Source organism: Atractosteus spatula, chromosome 7, assembly GCF_055471065.1.
Source record: "Atractosteus spatula isolate fAtrSpa1 chromosome 7, fAtrSpa1.hap1, whole genome shotgun sequence".
NCBI classification, from domain to species: domain Eukaryota; kingdom Metazoa; phylum Chordata; class Actinopteri; order Semionotiformes; family Lepisosteidae; genus Atractosteus; species Atractosteus spatula.
In genome coordinates this window covers 5688287-5706553 of record NC_142712.1, presented here as the reverse complement: position 1 = coordinate 5706553, position 18267 = coordinate 5688287, and the positions used below count along the sequence as shown (strand labels likewise).

Below are 18267 nucleotides of genomic sequence, written 5' to 3'. Positions count from 1 at the left end.
GGCTCTCACTGAGGCATGTTCAGTCCCTATGGCGTGTGAGCACAAAGCTGCCTGCGAGTCGTCACCCAAGTGGTCACGGGTCTCTTGTCAGCTCTGCTCAGCTGTGGACGGACTCCAGAAAAACCCGGCTTTAATAAGAGCTGGTGTGTGGGTGCTTCTAACCTCTTGTCTGCCTAGATGTTGGTCATCTTTAGAAAAACGTTTTCAGACTCATGGGGGACTGTGCTGGGCTCACAGGGACGGCAATGTGTGGGGCACCAACCTGTCTCGCTTTCCCATGAGCACTCCGCCCACATGGGTACATCCCAGGATGCACCATGCTTTTATTATGCTAATCAAGAACATAATGACTGAAAGAAAAACACATTTGGGATCATGCTGGTTTTCTTTCCCTGTCTGTCTGAGAGTTTTCAGGTGCTGTGTGTCAAGTCAAAGACATTTAATAGCATTGGAGACGTGATGATGAACTGACTGTAAAAATGCGGTCCTCTGCCTCTCGTGGTTATCCTGGCTTATCTCCAGGAGGTGGTCAGGGTGTGTGTCCAGTCTGGGTCTGTGACTCTGATCCACCACCATCACAAGTTTCTGTCCCAAGTTGGAGGCTCCTTCCTTGTCATATAATTAAAACGCCTTTTCATTTGAAAGACGCAAATTAATTTCAGGATTGTCTCATAGGTCAAAGGTTTGTTGTAATCCTGAAAAAAAAACTGATTACAGTAGCAATACTTGTGAGCAAACGTTCTTAAGGCTTTTGAGCTTTGCTGGGGTTTTTTGGTACGTTAGGGGCATGTTTGCATCTGGCCCTTCTCACAAACTAGTGGTGGGAATCGATGAGAATCCAGGATCCAGCCTGTTTCTGTCCCAAGACTCTGTGTGTGACGTAAATGAGGAGAGTGACATCTGTCGTGAAAGATTAGGGCTCTGTACTAATCCTGGCTCCAGCATTGCAGGGCACTCTTGGGGCTGCAGCAGAGGAGTGACAGACAGAACCCGATTATAAAGAAGAAGCATCTTCCCACAGTGCAGTTGAGCCTGCCTAATTTTAAGTGGAGCGAAAAGAAATGTATATTATCCCCCTACTGGGCGTGTGTACCCAGTAAGCCTTTCTTGAGGAGTTTGGATGACTCACTATGCTTTGCAATGATTACTGCTTTGCCTGCAATATTAGCAGACACACGCCTCTAATTCAGGTCCTGCCTAATTCTAACCAAGCTCAAACCATCCATTAAGCAAACAAAGGCGGAGCAGTTGATAATCCCTGCGCATCTTCATTTCTGTTTACCCCCCACTGCCCCTGTCTAATCCTCCTGGATCAGCGCCATTTCCACTACCCGTCAGCCAGGGGGGCTGCAGGGCTCTGACAGATGGATTTAGTTCACACCCAGGTGGACGGAGTCTAGAAAGGTAATTACAATCAGTGATTTAACAGATCGTTAAGGTTGTGGAAAACACAACTCCAAATGGCTCCAGAGATGGCTTTTGAAACTCGGATACCTCCCGGGGGCAGGAATTTGCCCCCCGGAGGCATATGAGATGTCTGTGTGCGACGCAAGACAGCAGTGCGTCACTCTGGTGACTGTGGGGCTGCAGCGTGTTTTTTAGAGGCAGGAAGTAATGCTTCGCAGAAGAGGGGGTTGTGCTGTATTAGATCATTAGATCACACACAACTTTAGTGCTCAGCAGTGCTTAGATATGACAGGGTGGAACTGGTGACATATCAAGAGAGTGGTACTAAAGGCCCAGAGGCCCACTTATCAGTTACATACAACCCGTCTACTCTCCTCTGGTTTTCCCCTTAGGTATTCTGAGGGTTTAAGGGATGCTGCATTAGGCCGCTGACCATAATTTTGTTTGTTTCCTAGTTTGGACAGAAAGGAATCTGTATTTAAGAATTTAAATTTTTGAGGTGATCTTCATAAGCTACATTAGAGTCTGTGACCCCAAAATGTGAAAAAGTAACAGATTTCAACACGAGTTAAGTAATCCAAGACGAGGTATTAATATGCAACCAGAATCGGGATGTACATGGTCCTGAAATTCTTCATTTGGGTGCTGTGCAGAACCCAGATGAAGTGCTAGTAACTATATCTTACAACAGCAGCGATCCTGCCCAGCAGTGGAATCATCATGTGAGAGTCTAGTACTTTCGTTTTGCAAATCCGTTCTTAATTTCCTCAAACAGTTCAATGATGTGTCCTTCGGAACGCCTTTGATTAATTTTGCTGTGCTTTAAGATGACAGAGTTACGAGACGGGACATGCTTGACCTAGTTTTATAAGAGCTTGCCATCACTGTAGATCGACACAGCAGGCGCTGTTCCACTCATTCAAGGGGCCTGATTGCAGACTGGCTGAGGAGAATCCGAAAGCGTGGTGCCTGCCTTCTACAATATTAAAAAGTCCTAGGCCTGACATTTCCCTGTTCAGATTGTATCCATTGTGCAGCCGTGAGCAAATATAAGCACGGCTGTCTGGATTTTGATATGGGATGCCCTGCTGGATGCCAAAAACAATTGAGTATCTCGCACATGATTCTGTGCTATCAAAGCACCACTTCCCAGCCTGAATACGGACATTGTTAGATAGCAGTGAGGTGGAAAAAGGCTGCTTGACTGGACAGCCAAGGACCTCGACACAAAGAAGAGGATGCAGCCATTTCATTGGGCCTTGTTTCAGTGGGCTCTTTGTGTCTCCCGTGAGCTCAGAAAGGCCCAAAGCAGTCTTTCCCAGGAGACCGGCCCAAGACTTAAATTATACTTGCAGACATCAAGGTCTGTAGAGGAACCTAAGGGACAAACCTCACAGGTCTTGAAGCACTAAATCATTAACTCCTCTCCTTTAGTTTGCCTGGTATTCTGATAGGACACAGGGAGTTTGATGTTATTAAAGAAACATACTGAACCCCACAAGCTGCAGTAATTCAAAGTTGCTCCGCCTAGATTCATAGTGCAGTGGTGTGTCTGTGATTCTCCGTACTCCTGCAGATTTCAGTGAGCCCACTTTCCCACATTCCAAAACCCACTTGCGTCCGTCTGTGCCAGAGCGGTCACAGACAAAAGAGAAGATCGCTGTGGGTGTGGGGAGCTTCCTTCTGAGACGCAAGGAGACGGTGCTGGTGAGACATGGGGACTGGGGTGAATTCAGAAACAAATCTGCACCAAGCCGCATGCCCATTAGTAAAGCCTTAGACATGTGCGTTGTGTCTGATAAGTACTTTACTTAGCATATGAAATACAAAATCTGAAATGCAATGCAAAAATTGAAAAGCGGAGGGCTGCACAGAAACAGCCCGACTGAACGGCTGTGGAGGCAGTGTGGCGTTGTGTGGACAGCCATTACAGAACAGGCTCTCGGTCCTGTTCGCACGCTGGCAGCTCACTGGCGCGCTTCCGGCAGCAGGGAGAACATGGCGGACGTTGCAGAAACACGAGTGGCTCACGGGAGTATCGCGAACCCTTCATCCTGAGTGGAGGAGAGGAACGTGCAGCTGTGGCCTGACAAAACCCACGCTGGGGAGGCTGCCTGCAGAGCACTGTAGAGCAAAGCCAGCGTGAACAGATGTATCAATCATTGCCCGTCATCCCTGGCGTCCTGCCTTGCTTCTCGGTCTTACCTGTTACAGACCCTGAAGGCGAAGACTGCTATTGCTAACAGCCCTGATTTTAGATTCCCTGTCTGGGGACAGACAATGCATTCTGTCCAGGAAAATACTGAGGTGCGCTTCCATCTGTCACCAGGATGGCAATCCGGGGGGAAAAAAAAAACGAAAGAGAAGAAAGGAAGACTGGTCCAGCACATGGCGATGGAAGGCGCCCGCTCTGCACTCAACGGGCGTAAAAAAAATAGCTTGGAAAACCATGAGTAAAAGCCTCCATCCTTCCCCGTGCTGCGGCGGCTCGGGTTGATTTAGGATGATGACAGCCACTGGCTCCGCTCCGCTGCTGACGAAAGCCCCCCCTCTCCCCTCCCCTCCCCTCCCCTCCCCCAGTTGCCATGGAGCCAAGCAGGAGCAGCAGGAAGAGAGCGAGCGCAGGAGCAGAGCAGAGCGGAGCAGCAGCAGCAGCAGCAGCAGCCAACACACACGGCAGACATGGACCCGCATTGCGAGTGCAGCGAGCCGCCGCTGGCCGAGCCGCAGCCGGCGGGGAAGATCAACAAGGCGGCCTTCAAACTGTTCGGGAAGAGGAGGGCGGGCAGCGCGGTGCCCAGCATCTTCGGGGTGAAGAACAAAGGGGAGGGCAAGGGCTCGGGGAAGACGGGGCTCGTCAGGAGCAAGACGCACGACGGGCTAGCCGAGGCGGTGCTGGAAGGGGGCAGGAAGGAGGCGTCCTCCAGCAGCGAGCAGATGAGCGCGGCGCTCCCCGCGAGGACCGAGGCCAGCCCCGCCGCGGCCGCGGGCGGCTCCGTCTCCAAGTCCCTGAGCTTCTTCTCCCTGCTGAGGAAGAGCGGGAGGGCGGAGGGCAGCCGGGGGGAGAACGGGGAGCACAGGGCTGGCAGCAGACAAAGGAGAGGGCTGAAGGGGCTCTTCAGCAGCATGCGCTGGCACAGGAAGGACAAGCAGCCCAAAGAGGAGAGGGAGGAGGCGCGGGAGGCCAAGCACGGGGCCCCGCGGTCCGGCGGCTCGGAGCTTGCGGAGGAGCCCGGCCAGAGAGCGCCCTGCTCTGAGCCCCCGCCCCGCGCCCAGGAGGCTGCCCAGGAAGCGCCCGCACGGCAGCCTGCCGAGGAGCCAGCAGCTACGGCCGCCGACCAGCCCCGAGCTGAAGGGGATTGTGGGAGCCCACTCCCGGAGGTCCGTGACGGGGAGAACCGGCACGAGGGGGAGGTGGCCGAGGCAGGCAGGAGCCCGGAGCCGGAGCCGGGGGTCACGACGGCGGCCAGCCCCGCACGGGCCTGGGAGGACAGTGCCGTTGCAGAGCCGTGCAAGGAGCCTGCGCCGACCGAGCCGAAACCGAGCGGCCCCGACGCCACCCCTCGTTCTACAGCCCCAACCATGACCGTCACGCCTCCGGAGCCCTCCGCCACCGAGCCGCCCTCCGAGCCCTCGATCGACCGCCTCTGCTCCCTGTTCGCCGATGTCACCTCGCTCAAGAGCTTCGACTCCCTGACCGGCTGCGGGGACATCATCGCCGAGCCGGAGGAGGAGGGGGGCAGCGGGGGAAGCAGTGGGACAGGAAGTAGCAGTGGTGGAGGGGCGGGAGGAGGAGGAGGAGGGGGGGGGGGCCCTGGGGACAAGGGTCCTCCTGCCCCCGTGAGGATCAGGGCGGCGCCCAAGAAGGCGCAGGGGGGGGGCGTGGTGGCGTACCAGGGGGGCGGGGAGGAGATGGCCAGCCCCGACGAGGTGGACGAGGCTGACCTGCGGGAGTTCTGGGACCTGCTGCCCCAGGCCGCCGAGCCGCCCAGCGAGCCGCCCCGCGCAGAGCCCCCTGTGCCGCCCCAGCCCAAGCCCCGGCCCCCACCCCCGCCCCCGCCCCCGCGCAGGGCCGAGCCCGCCAGGCAGGAGAAGGGAGGTGCGCCTCCCGTTAAGGCGCTGGGGCTCAGCAAGATCCCGGTGAGCGGCGGCGGCGGCTGCGGCGGCGGCGGCGGGAGGGCGGGGAAGACGCACAAGGAGGCGCCGGAGAGCCGGGACAAGGAAGCCCAGGACGGCGTCCCCAACAGCGACGAGGGCTACTGGGACTCCACCACGCCGGGGCCCGAGGAGGAGGGCGGGGGCGGCGGCGGCGGCGGCTTCCTGGCCAGGGGCAGCCTGCTGAGGGACAGCTGCAGCGGCGACGCGCTCTTCGACCTGTACGTGGACCCCGACGAGAGCCCGGCGGGCGCGGCGTCGGACGAGGAGGTGTCGGCCGTGTCCGCGCGCCAGCCCGAGCTCACGCCCCCTTCCCAGAGCAGCTTCCGCTCGCTGAAGGGCAGCACCAGCCTGCCCAGGGACTCCCGGATACCCGTCAGCGTCAGGCAGGTGCCCTCGCACTCCGCCAGCCAGGGGGCGCTGGTGCCCGGCCACACGCCTGCGGGGCACCATCCCCCCGCCAGGACGGAGCTGCCCCGCACCAAGATCCCCGTGTCCAGGGTGCCCGTGAAGAAAAGCAGCAATAAGACTCCGAGCAGCAGGATCCCCTCCCACCTGGACCACTGCAGGAAGTAGAGCTCAGGTGAGTCCCTCGACTCTGGCTTCTGCCTCTGGGTTCCCATAAGGAAGAAGTCATGACAGGCAGGTCTGAGCTTTAGTCCAAAATCCCATTTTGATATGAAAAAAAGGACACTTGTTTCACTGGTTTCACCGTCTTGGAAGATTAACAAGAAGACTCTTGCTATTTTTTTTTGTTGGTTTTTTTTAATTTTAATATATATATATATAAAATATGACCAGGGAAACATAAATATGTTTCACCTGCAGTCTGTCTATCAGGAAAATAAAAACTGACTCCCTTATGCCTTTTTCACAATGCAAAACAATAAAACGGGGGGGGGGAAAGGACGAAATGTGCCAAGATCCCTCTAGGATGTTGCAAAAAAACAAACCCTCAAGCACAACACCACTCCGGGAAGAAACTGCGGAATAAGGAGACCATAGCAGCCACAGCCTCTCTTCTGTTGCAGAAATGGAGTGGTGTGCATCTTGTGCCGACTGCACCATTGATACACACGGCATGGGGGGATTATCAAACCAGCAGCAGTTTCGTAAGGCTGAACATTAAGGTTTACATTCTGATCAATGCTGTGCGTCAGCAGAGTTTCACCTAGCATCTCTGGGGTGCCTACTGCTACCCCACTAACAGAGGAAGAGTTTTGCTTTGGACCCACAAAGTGGCTCGCAGCGAGGGTTAGACAGCCGAAGTGAGGCAGGACTCCAAAATCCATCGTCTGCCTGACGCGATCAACCACAGATTTCATGACCAGGATCAGGGAAACGCTGTCGAAATACAGACAGGCTTGACAGTACAATAATTCCTCCCAATGTGAATCTGATTTTTTTCTAAGACACTTTTTAATCTTTTATTACGTGTTTTCCTTTATAATCTCTATTTCTCAGCGGAAAGCTTCCTGTTGGCTCTTCTTGGTTTGTAAGGGACACTGAGGGAGCTCACCTCTCAAATCTGGAGGCTGACACCCCAGGGACGGGAGGGGTTCTGGTACAATATCACTGTACCACGGGTACAATATCACTGAATGTATGTAGCAGATAGCACGTCATCGTAAACCCTTTATGTTTTTGATGGGCCACCAGGATCATTTTGTATTCTTCAAGTCATTGAATCATTTAGAGTATTTCACCTGTTCTTTATATGCTGTGATGTAAGATGGTAAGGCAGTTTTAAAAATGTTTGGTGTGGGGAGCACTCAGGCTCAGCTCTTTTCAGTTCACTTTATGCCGCACATCTCACAAAAGCAAAGATGTTTTGGTGTCAACTTTAGTGGATATTTTCCCGGTTTCCTCATGTGTAGAAAGATTCTAGATTGGTCACTACAAAAGTAGTTCATTGTGCATCTTCTCAATTTGACAAGTCGATGAGATCATTGGATCCATTAGCTACTAATTACAGAATGGGCTAGATGGGCCAAAATGGCCTCCACTCGTTTGTAACTGTCTCTCTGTACAGCAGACCTTTGATATAAACACCCTTTTGCTGTCCTATGTGTTTGTGCTTGGCAGTAGTCTCTCTCGCTAGTCACCAGTTGTTTTCTTCAGTTACGCAGGGTGTATATAGGGCTTGTTTCTGCTGTGAGTGGTGACAGTGCGGTCAGTTATTGTGAATTTACTGTCTACTGGGAGGTCTGTTGTCATGTGACTCATCCAGCTGCTGACCGCCAAATGCAAGTTGTCTTTGTTTTTGTGGACGTCAGTCAGAGCTGCCCAAGGCACGATGAACAGCATCTTCTTATGTAAAAGCTATTGCATAACCGCTATGTAGGACAGGGAATAGCTTTTGGAGGCAAATAACAGGCATGGCAGCAGAGAAGAGCTATGTGTTACACTGTGGGCATGTTTGCGTGAAAAGACTAGGTAAACTTGTCCTTTGGGGATCAGGTAGCTTAACTTTCCTAATAGGTAGGAGGCTTGCTCTACACGGAACAGGGCTGCCTCACCAAGAGCTGGCTCTGCTGCTGCACATGCATGAGTCAGACAGCTTGTTCTATCAGCAGGCTGGCAGCTAACCTCATACCCAGTAGATCTAGGGTTGAAGACCGTGTTTAGGCATTTGAACGACACTGTATGCTTTGCAGAGGCCAAGAACATAGGAATCAAATAATTATGCTCTGGTTTGCTTAAAGTGGGTAGCGTGAAATTCACTCATATTTTGGAGTTGTTTTGTTATTTTTTAGAGGCAGTGTTTGTAAAGCTTCGCAGCACTATGGGGCTGACAGCGGATGAAACGCTTCCAAAGTCACAGTCAGGGGTGGGAAGACAAGTCCCCCATTTCGTCCGTGAGGAGCTGCAGTGACAGACGTCCCGGTCCTGGCTCAGCAGTGTCTGCTGGAAGAGCCCCTTTGTACCCCACTGCGCCCCACTGTGACCCTGAAATAACGGGCCCGGGCAGCACACAGCTGTGCCGCGGGAGGCAGGGCACTTTGTTTCATGCAAACTGTGATCCTCTGTTTGCAATTAACCTGGGAGCATAATTGAACTGCAGCAATTAATAGCAAGAGCCTCGGCACAGGAATTTATGTGTTGAGGGGGCACGCTTGGTAACAAATGAGCTTTTGTTCAGGCGAATGGCAACAGATTGTGCTTTAAACAGCCTAGATTTCTTCTATTGCTCTTTCTTCTTTGCTGACCATTTTTATTTCAATGAAGTACTGCTTTGATAGTTAATATGGCTACCTTACAGTCCTTGGGTCCTGCATACTATTCAGAGTGAATTCTGCCAACAGCTGGTGAATGGGCTAATTTTTAAGGGAACCTATAGCGTATTTTTGTATGTGCTAGTAGTTTAGGATGTTTATCACACGCTCTGCTGTGATTTTCCATAGCTTGTATCATGCCTTGACATACCCCTCGGTTTCTTGTCATGAATTTATCTATGAATTGTCTGCACTGCGCTACACTTTCTCTGCTTTACCGGAGGGTGCCACAGTAAACACAGAGTAAATGCTTTCCTCTCCCCAGCAAGGCGCTGTTCTGTTAAGGAGTTTACTTTGGCAGCACTGCCTCACGGCTCTCTGTGAGAATATAGCAGCTGTGGTCCTGCATCTGGTGGCAAGAGGAAGGTCATTGTCACTGCCACTGCTGTCCTCTGTCTGCCTATCCAGGAATCACGTTAGTATCTACCATGGCCGTTTGGTCAGATGGTGCAGTGGTTGAATAGACAGAGGTGTGTGCAGGGAGGCTAGGCTGTGATGCTGGCTTTTGGGCTGTGACCCATGAGGGGACCAGGGCACAGGGCCAGGAGGTTAGTGATGCCCGCTGTGTGCCAAAACAGGGCCCTAGCTCTGTCCCTACTGCTATAACCGCAGAGGCTGCTGGGAACATTGGCAACAGCACAGCACTCCCACCCTAACAAAGCCCCCCAGGGTCTTGCTCTGTTGTACCCCTGGTCTGTCTGGCTCTACAAGTACTGACCTGGGACTCACACTTGAGACTGCAAGAGTGATTACCTGGCACCGCACTGTGAGTGAGGGCATCATCTATGGCACCAAGGGGTATGTGAAGCAGAGGGATTGAGCAAGTGTAAGGAGAGGAAAAGGGAGAGTCTGGCGCTCAGCCAGACTGTTGGGTCTTGAGTTGTCAGACCTCCGACCCTCAATACTGCCGCAACGGGACTACGGGCAGTAGGTTTTTTTCGAGCAACTTAATAACGTAACCATAAAACATTGTTCCTTGTCTCATTCAGTTTTCTCCAGTGTTTCTGAAAAACTCAGATAAGCCTAAAAGGTAAAGACAAAAATTTTAAAACAGGGTGGTGTTCAGTTTGCAGGCCTACATTTTAACATTATGACATGGTCTGCTCAGGTAGATGATTTTGAAGACAGTACAGTATGCTCCTGACCTCTGTGCCCCCCAGAATATTAAGGCTTTGAAAAAACAAACAATGAACAATATGTGAAGATTAAGGAAATTCTAAATCCTGTTGAACGTACTGTGCTACTGCACTGCTATGAAGGAATTTTTCAATACACCGCTTTTCCAAGACTCTGCATTGCTGCGCTGCCGAGAGAGGTCTCTCATCTCTCTGTGCAATACGGTGCCCACCATTTACAACCTGCTCTTGCCCAGCCTGGAGAAAACATTGGTGTTCCAGGCCCTTCGTTTGCCTGACACTGACTGGAGTGAGGCAACTGGAGATGCTCGCTCAGATTCTGTGTCCCTAATTCTGCATGCCTCACTTCTAAAGTTGCCGTGGCAACCCCAGTAGGTCACCCAATCAGATCTGTGAGCTGGGGTTTTTGCTGACGGAGGAGGGGCTCATGGCTCTGCTAGGTTTCTAAACAGGGACGGTCTTGTCAGCGTGCCAGCTGAGCATGGCAAAGACACGGAATGTCTTTGTGCTTTTTTTTTTTTGTTTTCCAGGATCAGATTCAATATTAATGAAAAACCACTGAAATTGTTAAAAAACAAATTCAACAACAGACCCTCAGCCTCTAATGAATAAATGAGTCCATAAGGTCTAGAACACGGGTCTCCTTAAAAACCCTGCCCAGGTCCCAGAGAGCCCCCAACAGAGCACTGACTTCTAAAGATCAGGGAGACCACGCTGTTGATGAAATAAGCAAGTAAATGCTTAACTGGTCTTTAGAAATGGGTGATGTGATGGTGGAGTTTCACAACACCAGGATTGAGGCTCTGCAGGAGCAGAGCTGGAGGCCTCTGGTGGAAACGCACTCTCATTTTACCAAAACCCCTGGGTCGAGAGGTCATTTCACGAGAAGTGTTTCAAGATATTTAACCAGCATCCTCCAGCAATCAAAACCGACCAGAAAAAAACCCTTTGAAATGTTACAGGGAATCGTTTCGAAACCCAAAGGAATCTTGCATAATCTTTCCTAAAAGTATAGTCTATGATGTATTTTTTTCACAGATTATATTTTATTTTTTCTGTCTATTTTACACACAGATTCCCAGCAGCAGATATGGTATTTATACTCTAACTTGTGATTGCCAGGGTAGCCTTGAGCAGTACGGTATGTGTGCAGTTTCCCCATCTTTCACCAGGCATTTTCTTTGCATTAGCTCCGATTGTCGTGGTTTGTACTGAGCTTCTTCTATACCTCCGATTCTTTGCTAGTCTATATGATCTCACTGTTCTTTACTGCACTTCTCTGTGCTTTTCCCACGGTGTGCCACAGTAACCCACACCAGGGCAGGCACAGCTGCTGTAAGGAGTCAGGAATCCTGGGGTACGCACTGTGTGAGGGAGCTGCAGGGATACCCCTCTCACAGCAGGCCGAGCCACGTCAAGCAGTACTGGGGGCTGGCGGCTCTCGAACCTGTTTCTGGACAGTGTGTGCGTGTTCCAGTTCCTCCCCCGGCGAGAGCAGAGGTGACCATGGAGTTAAAACGGTTCTGCTCCATCACCGCGTTCCGACACGGATCAGGCCGCCGTGCAGAGAGGGTCTCCCCTCTGCAGTACGTTGACTGGTGAGCGGAGACGAACCCGTCCTGCGTTTCCGGTATTGCTGTTCTTAGCAACACGTGCATGGCCACGCCTCGCCTAGCTCTGCTTCCCTTGGTGCCGAGTTGCCACGCCGCTCTGTGTCCGGGCCTTTTTGTCAACACACCCCAGAGCCAACGTCATGGGAAAGAAGGCTCAGGCCTGTCCTGGCAGGATAAGTGTGTGTCTCCTCTCATCCTCCCCCACTGCTGCCTCGCTGGAGGACAGTGGTTCATCTACACAAGCACCCAGAGTATGGGTGCAAGCCCGATATGTCTTCGGTAACTATACAATAATTTAAAAACAAAACGTCTTGCTGCAGAAGAATGTTTTTTTAATTATATGATGTGATAAAAATATCACAAATACCATTAATGATAATCCCCATGGCACTCTCATTTCTAAGAAGTAGCGATCCTGGGAACACCTGGGAACACAGGATATATTTGCCACTATTAGCACCAATTCCCACAGCCATCATTTCACTGGAATGCATCCTCAGCACCAAGCAAGGCAAGGCTGCAATAAGAGCAAGTTCCATTAACCCTGGCTGTTCGGTTCATGAAGCAGAGTCTGGCACCTCAACTGCATAGAAGGTACAGTAAACCACATGTTCGCTCACCTGCGAGGAAGCCCGGGGTTAACACCTTCGGACCTTGAATAATGGATTGACCTGTTGGGAAGGATTAATATTAGAAAACTACATTTCCTTTCAGGGCTTTTGGACTCAAGACTGTCCCCTGTACTGCCGACGAAGCCACACTAGGCGGTTTCTGCAGGTATCGCGCACCATAGGCCTTCCTGCACGGCGCTGCTGTGTTCAGGTTCAGGTTTTTGCCTCTTTTGCAACGTAGTTTTCTATTATTAATTTGGCAGGTTCCTGATTTCACTGGTGCCTATTGTACCCTGCAGCTTGGGAGGCTCTGATCTGGGGGTCACCCTGCTGCTGTGTATAAAGGGCTTGTCCTCTCGGTTGCACCTACACACTGTCTGTCCTCTGTGTTATAAGGTGTAATGAATAAAAAAAAATGTCTTTTGGTTGTTCGTATCCGTTTCCTGCTGCTTTTTTTCCCCTTACATTCTGCCTCTTGCTGAAGAGCAGTAATATTTGTTTTTCCAGAAAATGCATCTTGGTTGAAATGCTCAAAACAAAGCAGGGCATGCTCCCAGTTTGCACTGTTCCATCCCATCACTGCTGTCATCCCGTTAAGTGCCAAGACCAGCCTCTGCGCGCTAATAAAGACAACATGGGGTGTGTGGGTGTAGATCTCACTCTGTGAGGCAAGGACGTCACCCTTCATCTTTCCATTACAACATGCAGTTACTTTCACTGATGAAAAGCAAAGCAAGGCAAGATCCTTCAAGCCACTCTCATTACTGAGGAAATAAAAAAATCAATCTCTCTCTCCTGCCTGCAGCTTGCCTGCTTTCACTCAGTGCTGACAGTGAGTGAATACCGAGTTGTTCATAACAATCATGGAGCAGACAAAGGGCTTCCCTGGCACAGCAGGGTCTGACAACTCAGCTGTGCCATAAGACAGAGCTGGGCCTGTCTTTGGCTTCGTGCAGATCAGTGGAGCCAGCCAGAAGGTCACAAAACACACCTTGCTTAGAATATTTCCTCCAGGCTCCCGAGATGCAAACTACTAACAAAAAAACTATCCTATTATTTTTTTTTCCCAAATTCTCAGTGGAGGAAGTCTCTTAGCACTTTTATTTTTTGAAGTGCCACTGAAAGTCACAAGTGCTTTTACATCAGGAAGTCCTTTAAAATCCTGAGGAAATGCTGCTGTTCCCACGATGCTCTTACATAGGCAATACCATTGCAGAGAGTGCAAGACAACTCTAAAATGGCTATAATTTGCAGTGGGGAATATATGCCAATTCAGAGTTTTCTGCAAACACCTGTCAGCTGGACCAGGAGTCTCAGACATGCGCTGCTTTGTACTTCTTCACTGTCACCAGAGCAACACTCCAAGTGTCATTATTATTTGCTCAGGGGCTGCATGGGATTTCGTGCCATGATGTTAGAGCTTCCCATTACACAAACAATCCCAGTAAAATACTCATCAGGCTGCCTGTAGTGAAGGTTCACTCTGTCTCTGGCAAACAGACAATTTCAGATCTCCTATCCATTAGAGAGCTATGATGAGCAATGCACTCTATCATTTTTCAACCACTTCACTTCTTACTGTGTTTTTTAAATCGAGTACTTTGTTGTATATGCTGCCCTACATACTGTATATAGTAATAGTCAGCATCAACAAAAGTGCCTTGTTGCACTTCTGAAGTCTGTTGTTCCAGTAGAACACAGACTAGTGCTGTCTATTGACACAGGCTGCAAAGACGCTTCCTGTCACTGGGGCTACAGTCACTCGGCCCCCCGTAGCATCATCAGTGGGCATCAGACCCCCATTATGCTTTTCTCAGCTCGGCGTGGACCGGTGAATGGCACCCTGTACGCCTTTTGATTCGGATTTCCTTTCACTTTACAGCATTCCTGGTTATTTGAAAAAAGCCAGCGTTTGTCAGATTTTCTTTTCGGACGTGCACACGGATACAGACACTGTTCTTACAAATTCTTCCTAAGATCAGTGATCACGAAACTCGACAATCAAGAATGAACACGAAGTTGTCTTGGGGGCCTCACACTGCTCATTAGGCTGATGGTCTGTCCTTTTCTCCTGAAGACCAAGCGGCTGTCGAGAACAAGACCAGGCAGCAGTGTGGGGCAGTGCTTTAGGTTGTGGGTTCCAGCCCCAGGTGAGACACTGCTGTTGGACTGTTGATCAAGACACGTCTCCCGAATTGCTCCATTATACAATATTCATTTGTGTAAAAGGATGCAAATGTAACCTTATATAAAAGCGTTAGTTAAATTAGTAATTAGTGGCTCTGCTGATGAGGTTATATTCCACAATCGAGCATTACAGCTCTCAGAGAATAACTCCCTGCTGAAAGGATGCCTTCAATATGAAGAAAAGATTAAACTCCCTGTTTCACTGTATAGACCTTTTAACTGTTTTCTGCCTTGATTATTTTATTATCATGGCTGTAAGTAGGTATCCCATTGCATTAGCACAACCTTGAGATTTTCTTGTAATCAAGAAGAAAAGCGAATACATGCCTTATACGTTTTTTAAAGTTAAAACCCTCACATCTGTCTAACCAGCTTCTGCGACTGTAACACCAGACTTTGAAGGCCCACAGACTGCACATAAAAACAGGCACAATCCCCTCCTTGATCCACTGGGTTTACAAACTGTGCAGGGAGCACCGAGCACATTGCTCGAAGACACAGAGAGCAAGGATACATACAGTACACAATGGAATTTATTTCTTTGAAAAAATAAAGGAAGCATGCATGATGAACAAATGCAAAATGGAATAAAACATTAAAGTACAATAAAGCTTTCATTAAGAAGAGTGGAAAAAATATTTTCAAAAATCATATTTTGCTGCTGTCAATTATTTCCATAAAGTGTTAAATGAGCTACACATTCACTTATTTCAAATTAATTTTCAGGTAGTATACCCAGCAACCAAACATGTCTCATTTCATCCGGTTCACATATGGCAGCGGTCACACCTTTAATAATCTTGTGTTAATTCTCCCACAGGTTTTCAGCACCTAGCTAGCATGCTGTGGAGGGGGAGGGGTAAGACTGGGTATATGTTTTCTGAAATAGTTTAGAAAGAAGAAAAATGCAAAACACTAAAAAACATGTTCATTTACAGGATAACCCGTGGAAGAAAGCGGTATGATAAAAAAAAAACATAGGCTTTTCCCAAGAATTGAACCATCAGTGGATTAAAACTCCTCTGTTTAAAATCTTTAGCTCTCTCAGACTGTGATTACAAAGCGAATTCACAATTTGTATTTTGGAGTGGGGGGGAAGGGTTGAGTTTCATCGTGATACTCATATACTGGCCTGGGGCGCCCTCTAGCAGGCAGAGTTGGAACCACAAGGAAGAACTAAAGCTTCAGGGGATGAGAAAAGGTGCTCACTGTCTACACCCCTCACGCACACCTCATATGTAGCATGTATGTAACTTCAAAACTAAACAGGATTTTCCATGGTGCACAAGAATTCCTTTGTAGGTCGGGTAAAGATTATGCAAGAAAAGGGTTCAGTCTGCAGCATTTGTCATCATTACTACCATACAAAAGATACACGCAATATACACACATGTATGCAAATACATGCACAGGCTTATACGCAAACAGATATGATTAATAAAAATATATCCTATGCATCATTATTCAGTAAGATTTAAAAATATTACGTGAGATTTAAACATACTTAGATAGAACATACAAAAAGTGTGGTTAATAATGAGTTAAGAAATAATATGGCTGATGTATAAAAATACAGTATAATTACTATGCACTGCTGCAGAGCAAGGAGTTGAGTCTGGACTTGCCTGAAGTCGCCATCATGACACCTTTCTCAATGCATTTAGCGCACTTCACAACATTCCTCTGCGAGTGAGCAATGGCCATGAGCACTAAGCACCGTGTCAATACTTATAACTGTTAACGTCTGACGTAGTTTGTCATCAAAGGCTCCAAGTACCATTAGTGTACCCTGTCAATTAACCACCCGCTCACCCAGAACTCCACTTGCACAAACACACAGAGCAGTCTGGCACCCAGATGGGCAGTCCTGCCCTCACAAACCCATTTACATTAAAATCACTATAAAAATCTTTGGTTAAAAAACACAGAAAGATGGATCGTTGTTCCTGTTTCTTAGGTCTTTGCTTTAAGAAATTCATTACCATAGGTCGGATTTGGGCTTCTTTGTTCCTGAGCAACATTAGGCGAAAATATTGACCTAAAACATTAACGAAGAGATAGAAAAGGTCAACACCCAGAGGTGCACGCTGAGATGAGCCCCAGCCGCTGGTGTGAGATCTGGGTATGGCGGAAGCACCGTCGTCACACTCTCTTTCAGTTCAGGATCGATCCTGAGCCGCTCTGCTGTACCCCAACAAACCCCACCGCTCCGCAGACAGCGCGGGGACAGCATGGGCAGCAGCCGCCAGGCCACGCTGAGAGAGAGGGAACCCGGCCTCGACCAACGCCCATCTCGCAGCAGAGGGTGCGCCCCCTTCTGTCCCCCCAGGGCGCTGACCAGCTGGGGGAAAGCGCTGGCTCCCCTCCGCAAGCGGTCTTGAAGGGAAAGGCACGCCTTCACGGGTGCGCGAGTGAACCTGGACTCCCCGTGGCCAGGAAGGCACCGAGGATGCTCAGAGACCTGGGCGCCACAAACCCTGCAGCGCGGTCCTGAGCCACACTCTCCAACGCCGGCCTCGCCGCTCGCTCACCGGTCCGAACGCCGCTCCCCTGTTCCCGACCCACGCCAACGAGCCGGTGATACTGAGCTGCTGCATTGCTTTCCAGGGGAAGTGGGCTCCCCCGGAGGGGCGGTACTATGCCTTGCAGCGAACGGCTGCAGACTCGGGTTCGAGAGGCTCCTCCTTTGCGAAGGACGTGGGTGGTTTCTTAAGCCTTTTTATAGAAAAGCGAAAACAAAATCGAAACCCCCCTCCCCCCCCCCCCAAAAAAAATTGAAAAACACAAAACGGAAAGAACACACTGTGCCCAGTATTCTAGTGTACCCGTTATCTGAAGGCAGCAGTGGGGAAAAGGTGCATCCGCGTTTCCAGCAGAAGCCCCGTCCTGCCGGCTACACCATGAACTGTGTGTATCCCTCTGCCCCGGTCACGATGACGTCCATCCAGATCCGCATGGTCTCTGGAGAGGGCGCCACCATGTAGTACACCCGGTCGTGGGTCTTCACGCTGAACGTCAGGGAAGGATTTGGGCTCTAGGGGAGGAGCAGGACTAGGTCAGACCACTAGGGGGCAGCAGAGTAACAGTCAAGACACTTGCAAGGTTTTAGTGCATCGCTTGCCTTCCGCAGCTTCTACCAATTTCTTGGGACAGGAGAGGATAATCAATTCTTCAAACATATCCTAGCACTCTCAATGAGATGGAGGTGGCAGCTGTACCACAAATGACCTCCAAATGGCAAATTCACAGATTCAGCAAAATTATGATTTCATAAAGCAGCACACCACAAAAAAAGCTCATGCTTCTGATTAAATTGTTCAAAAGCCTTTACAGTCTTGAAGAAAAAGATTAACTTGAAAATTCCGGGATTTCCCAATCCCAATGTGACAGCGGGACCAGAACAAGCCAGAACTGAAATCATCCCAGCTCACCCCGAAATCTGATTTCACACTTGCCAGCATGCAAACTACCAAACAGCTCCCGTTGGACAGCACGATGAAGTAGAGGTGATCAGGCCCTACCTTGTGCGCATTCTTCAGATGATCGTAATACACTTCTTCAATGGCCTGGAAATATATCACTCCTTTCAACTTCGCTTCGTGCTTATCTGTAGAAAAACACAAGAGAAGTGTTTTTTTTAAAAAGTGTCACGTCCACAATACACTAGTGCCCTGTCCATCTGGGAGGGATGAGAAGGCTGGAGCCGTGGATCCCTTCAAGAAATGGCTGAATTCGATTCTTGGATCGAACGGTTCAGATGCGCCAAACGGCTCTGCTTGTTCAATAATAATAATTAATAATTGCTGACACTTATATAGCGCTTTTCTGGACACTCCACTCAAAGCGCTTTACAAGTAATGGGGACTCCCCTCCACCACCACCA

General features: G+C 49.7%; 2 protein-coding genes across 4 annotated transcripts in view; one reads left to right on the top strand and one right to left on the bottom strand.

Moving 5' to 3' along the window:
* The first annotated feature begins 4057 nt into the window (after positions 1-4057).
* amer2 (APC membrane recruitment protein 2) lies at positions 4058-6515 on the top strand. The gene has a single exon (XM_088922413.1). It carries the CDS (start codon positions 4090-4092, stop codon positions 6136-6138), a length of 2049 nt encoding a protein of 682 aa, XP_088778539.1. The 5' UTR covers positions 4058-4089; the 3' UTR covers positions 6139-6515.
* Positions 6516-14901: 8386 nt separating this feature from the next.
* The window catches only part of phldb2b (pleckstrin homology-like domain, family B, member 2b), a 53422-nt gene continuing 50056 nt past the window's right edge, over positions 14902-18267 (bottom strand). For all 3 annotated transcript variants that reach the window (XM_088920994.1, XM_088920995.1, XM_088920996.1), the window contains 2 exons: positions 17906-17991; positions 14902-17418 (listed from right to left, as the gene is read on the bottom strand). In XM_088920994.1, the coding sequence (XP_088777120.1) occupies positions 17278-17418; positions 17906-17991 (227 nt within the window). In that variant the 3' untranslated portion in view covers positions 14902-17277. The remainder of the gene's footprint in view (positions 17419-17905; positions 17992-18267) is intronic.

Bases quoted from the DNA above. Each gene is read 5' to 3' on its own strand.
- amer2 (XM_088922413.1), top strand. From the start codon at position 4,090: ATGGACCCGCATTGCGAGTGCAGCGAGCCGCCGCTGGCCGAGCCGCAG.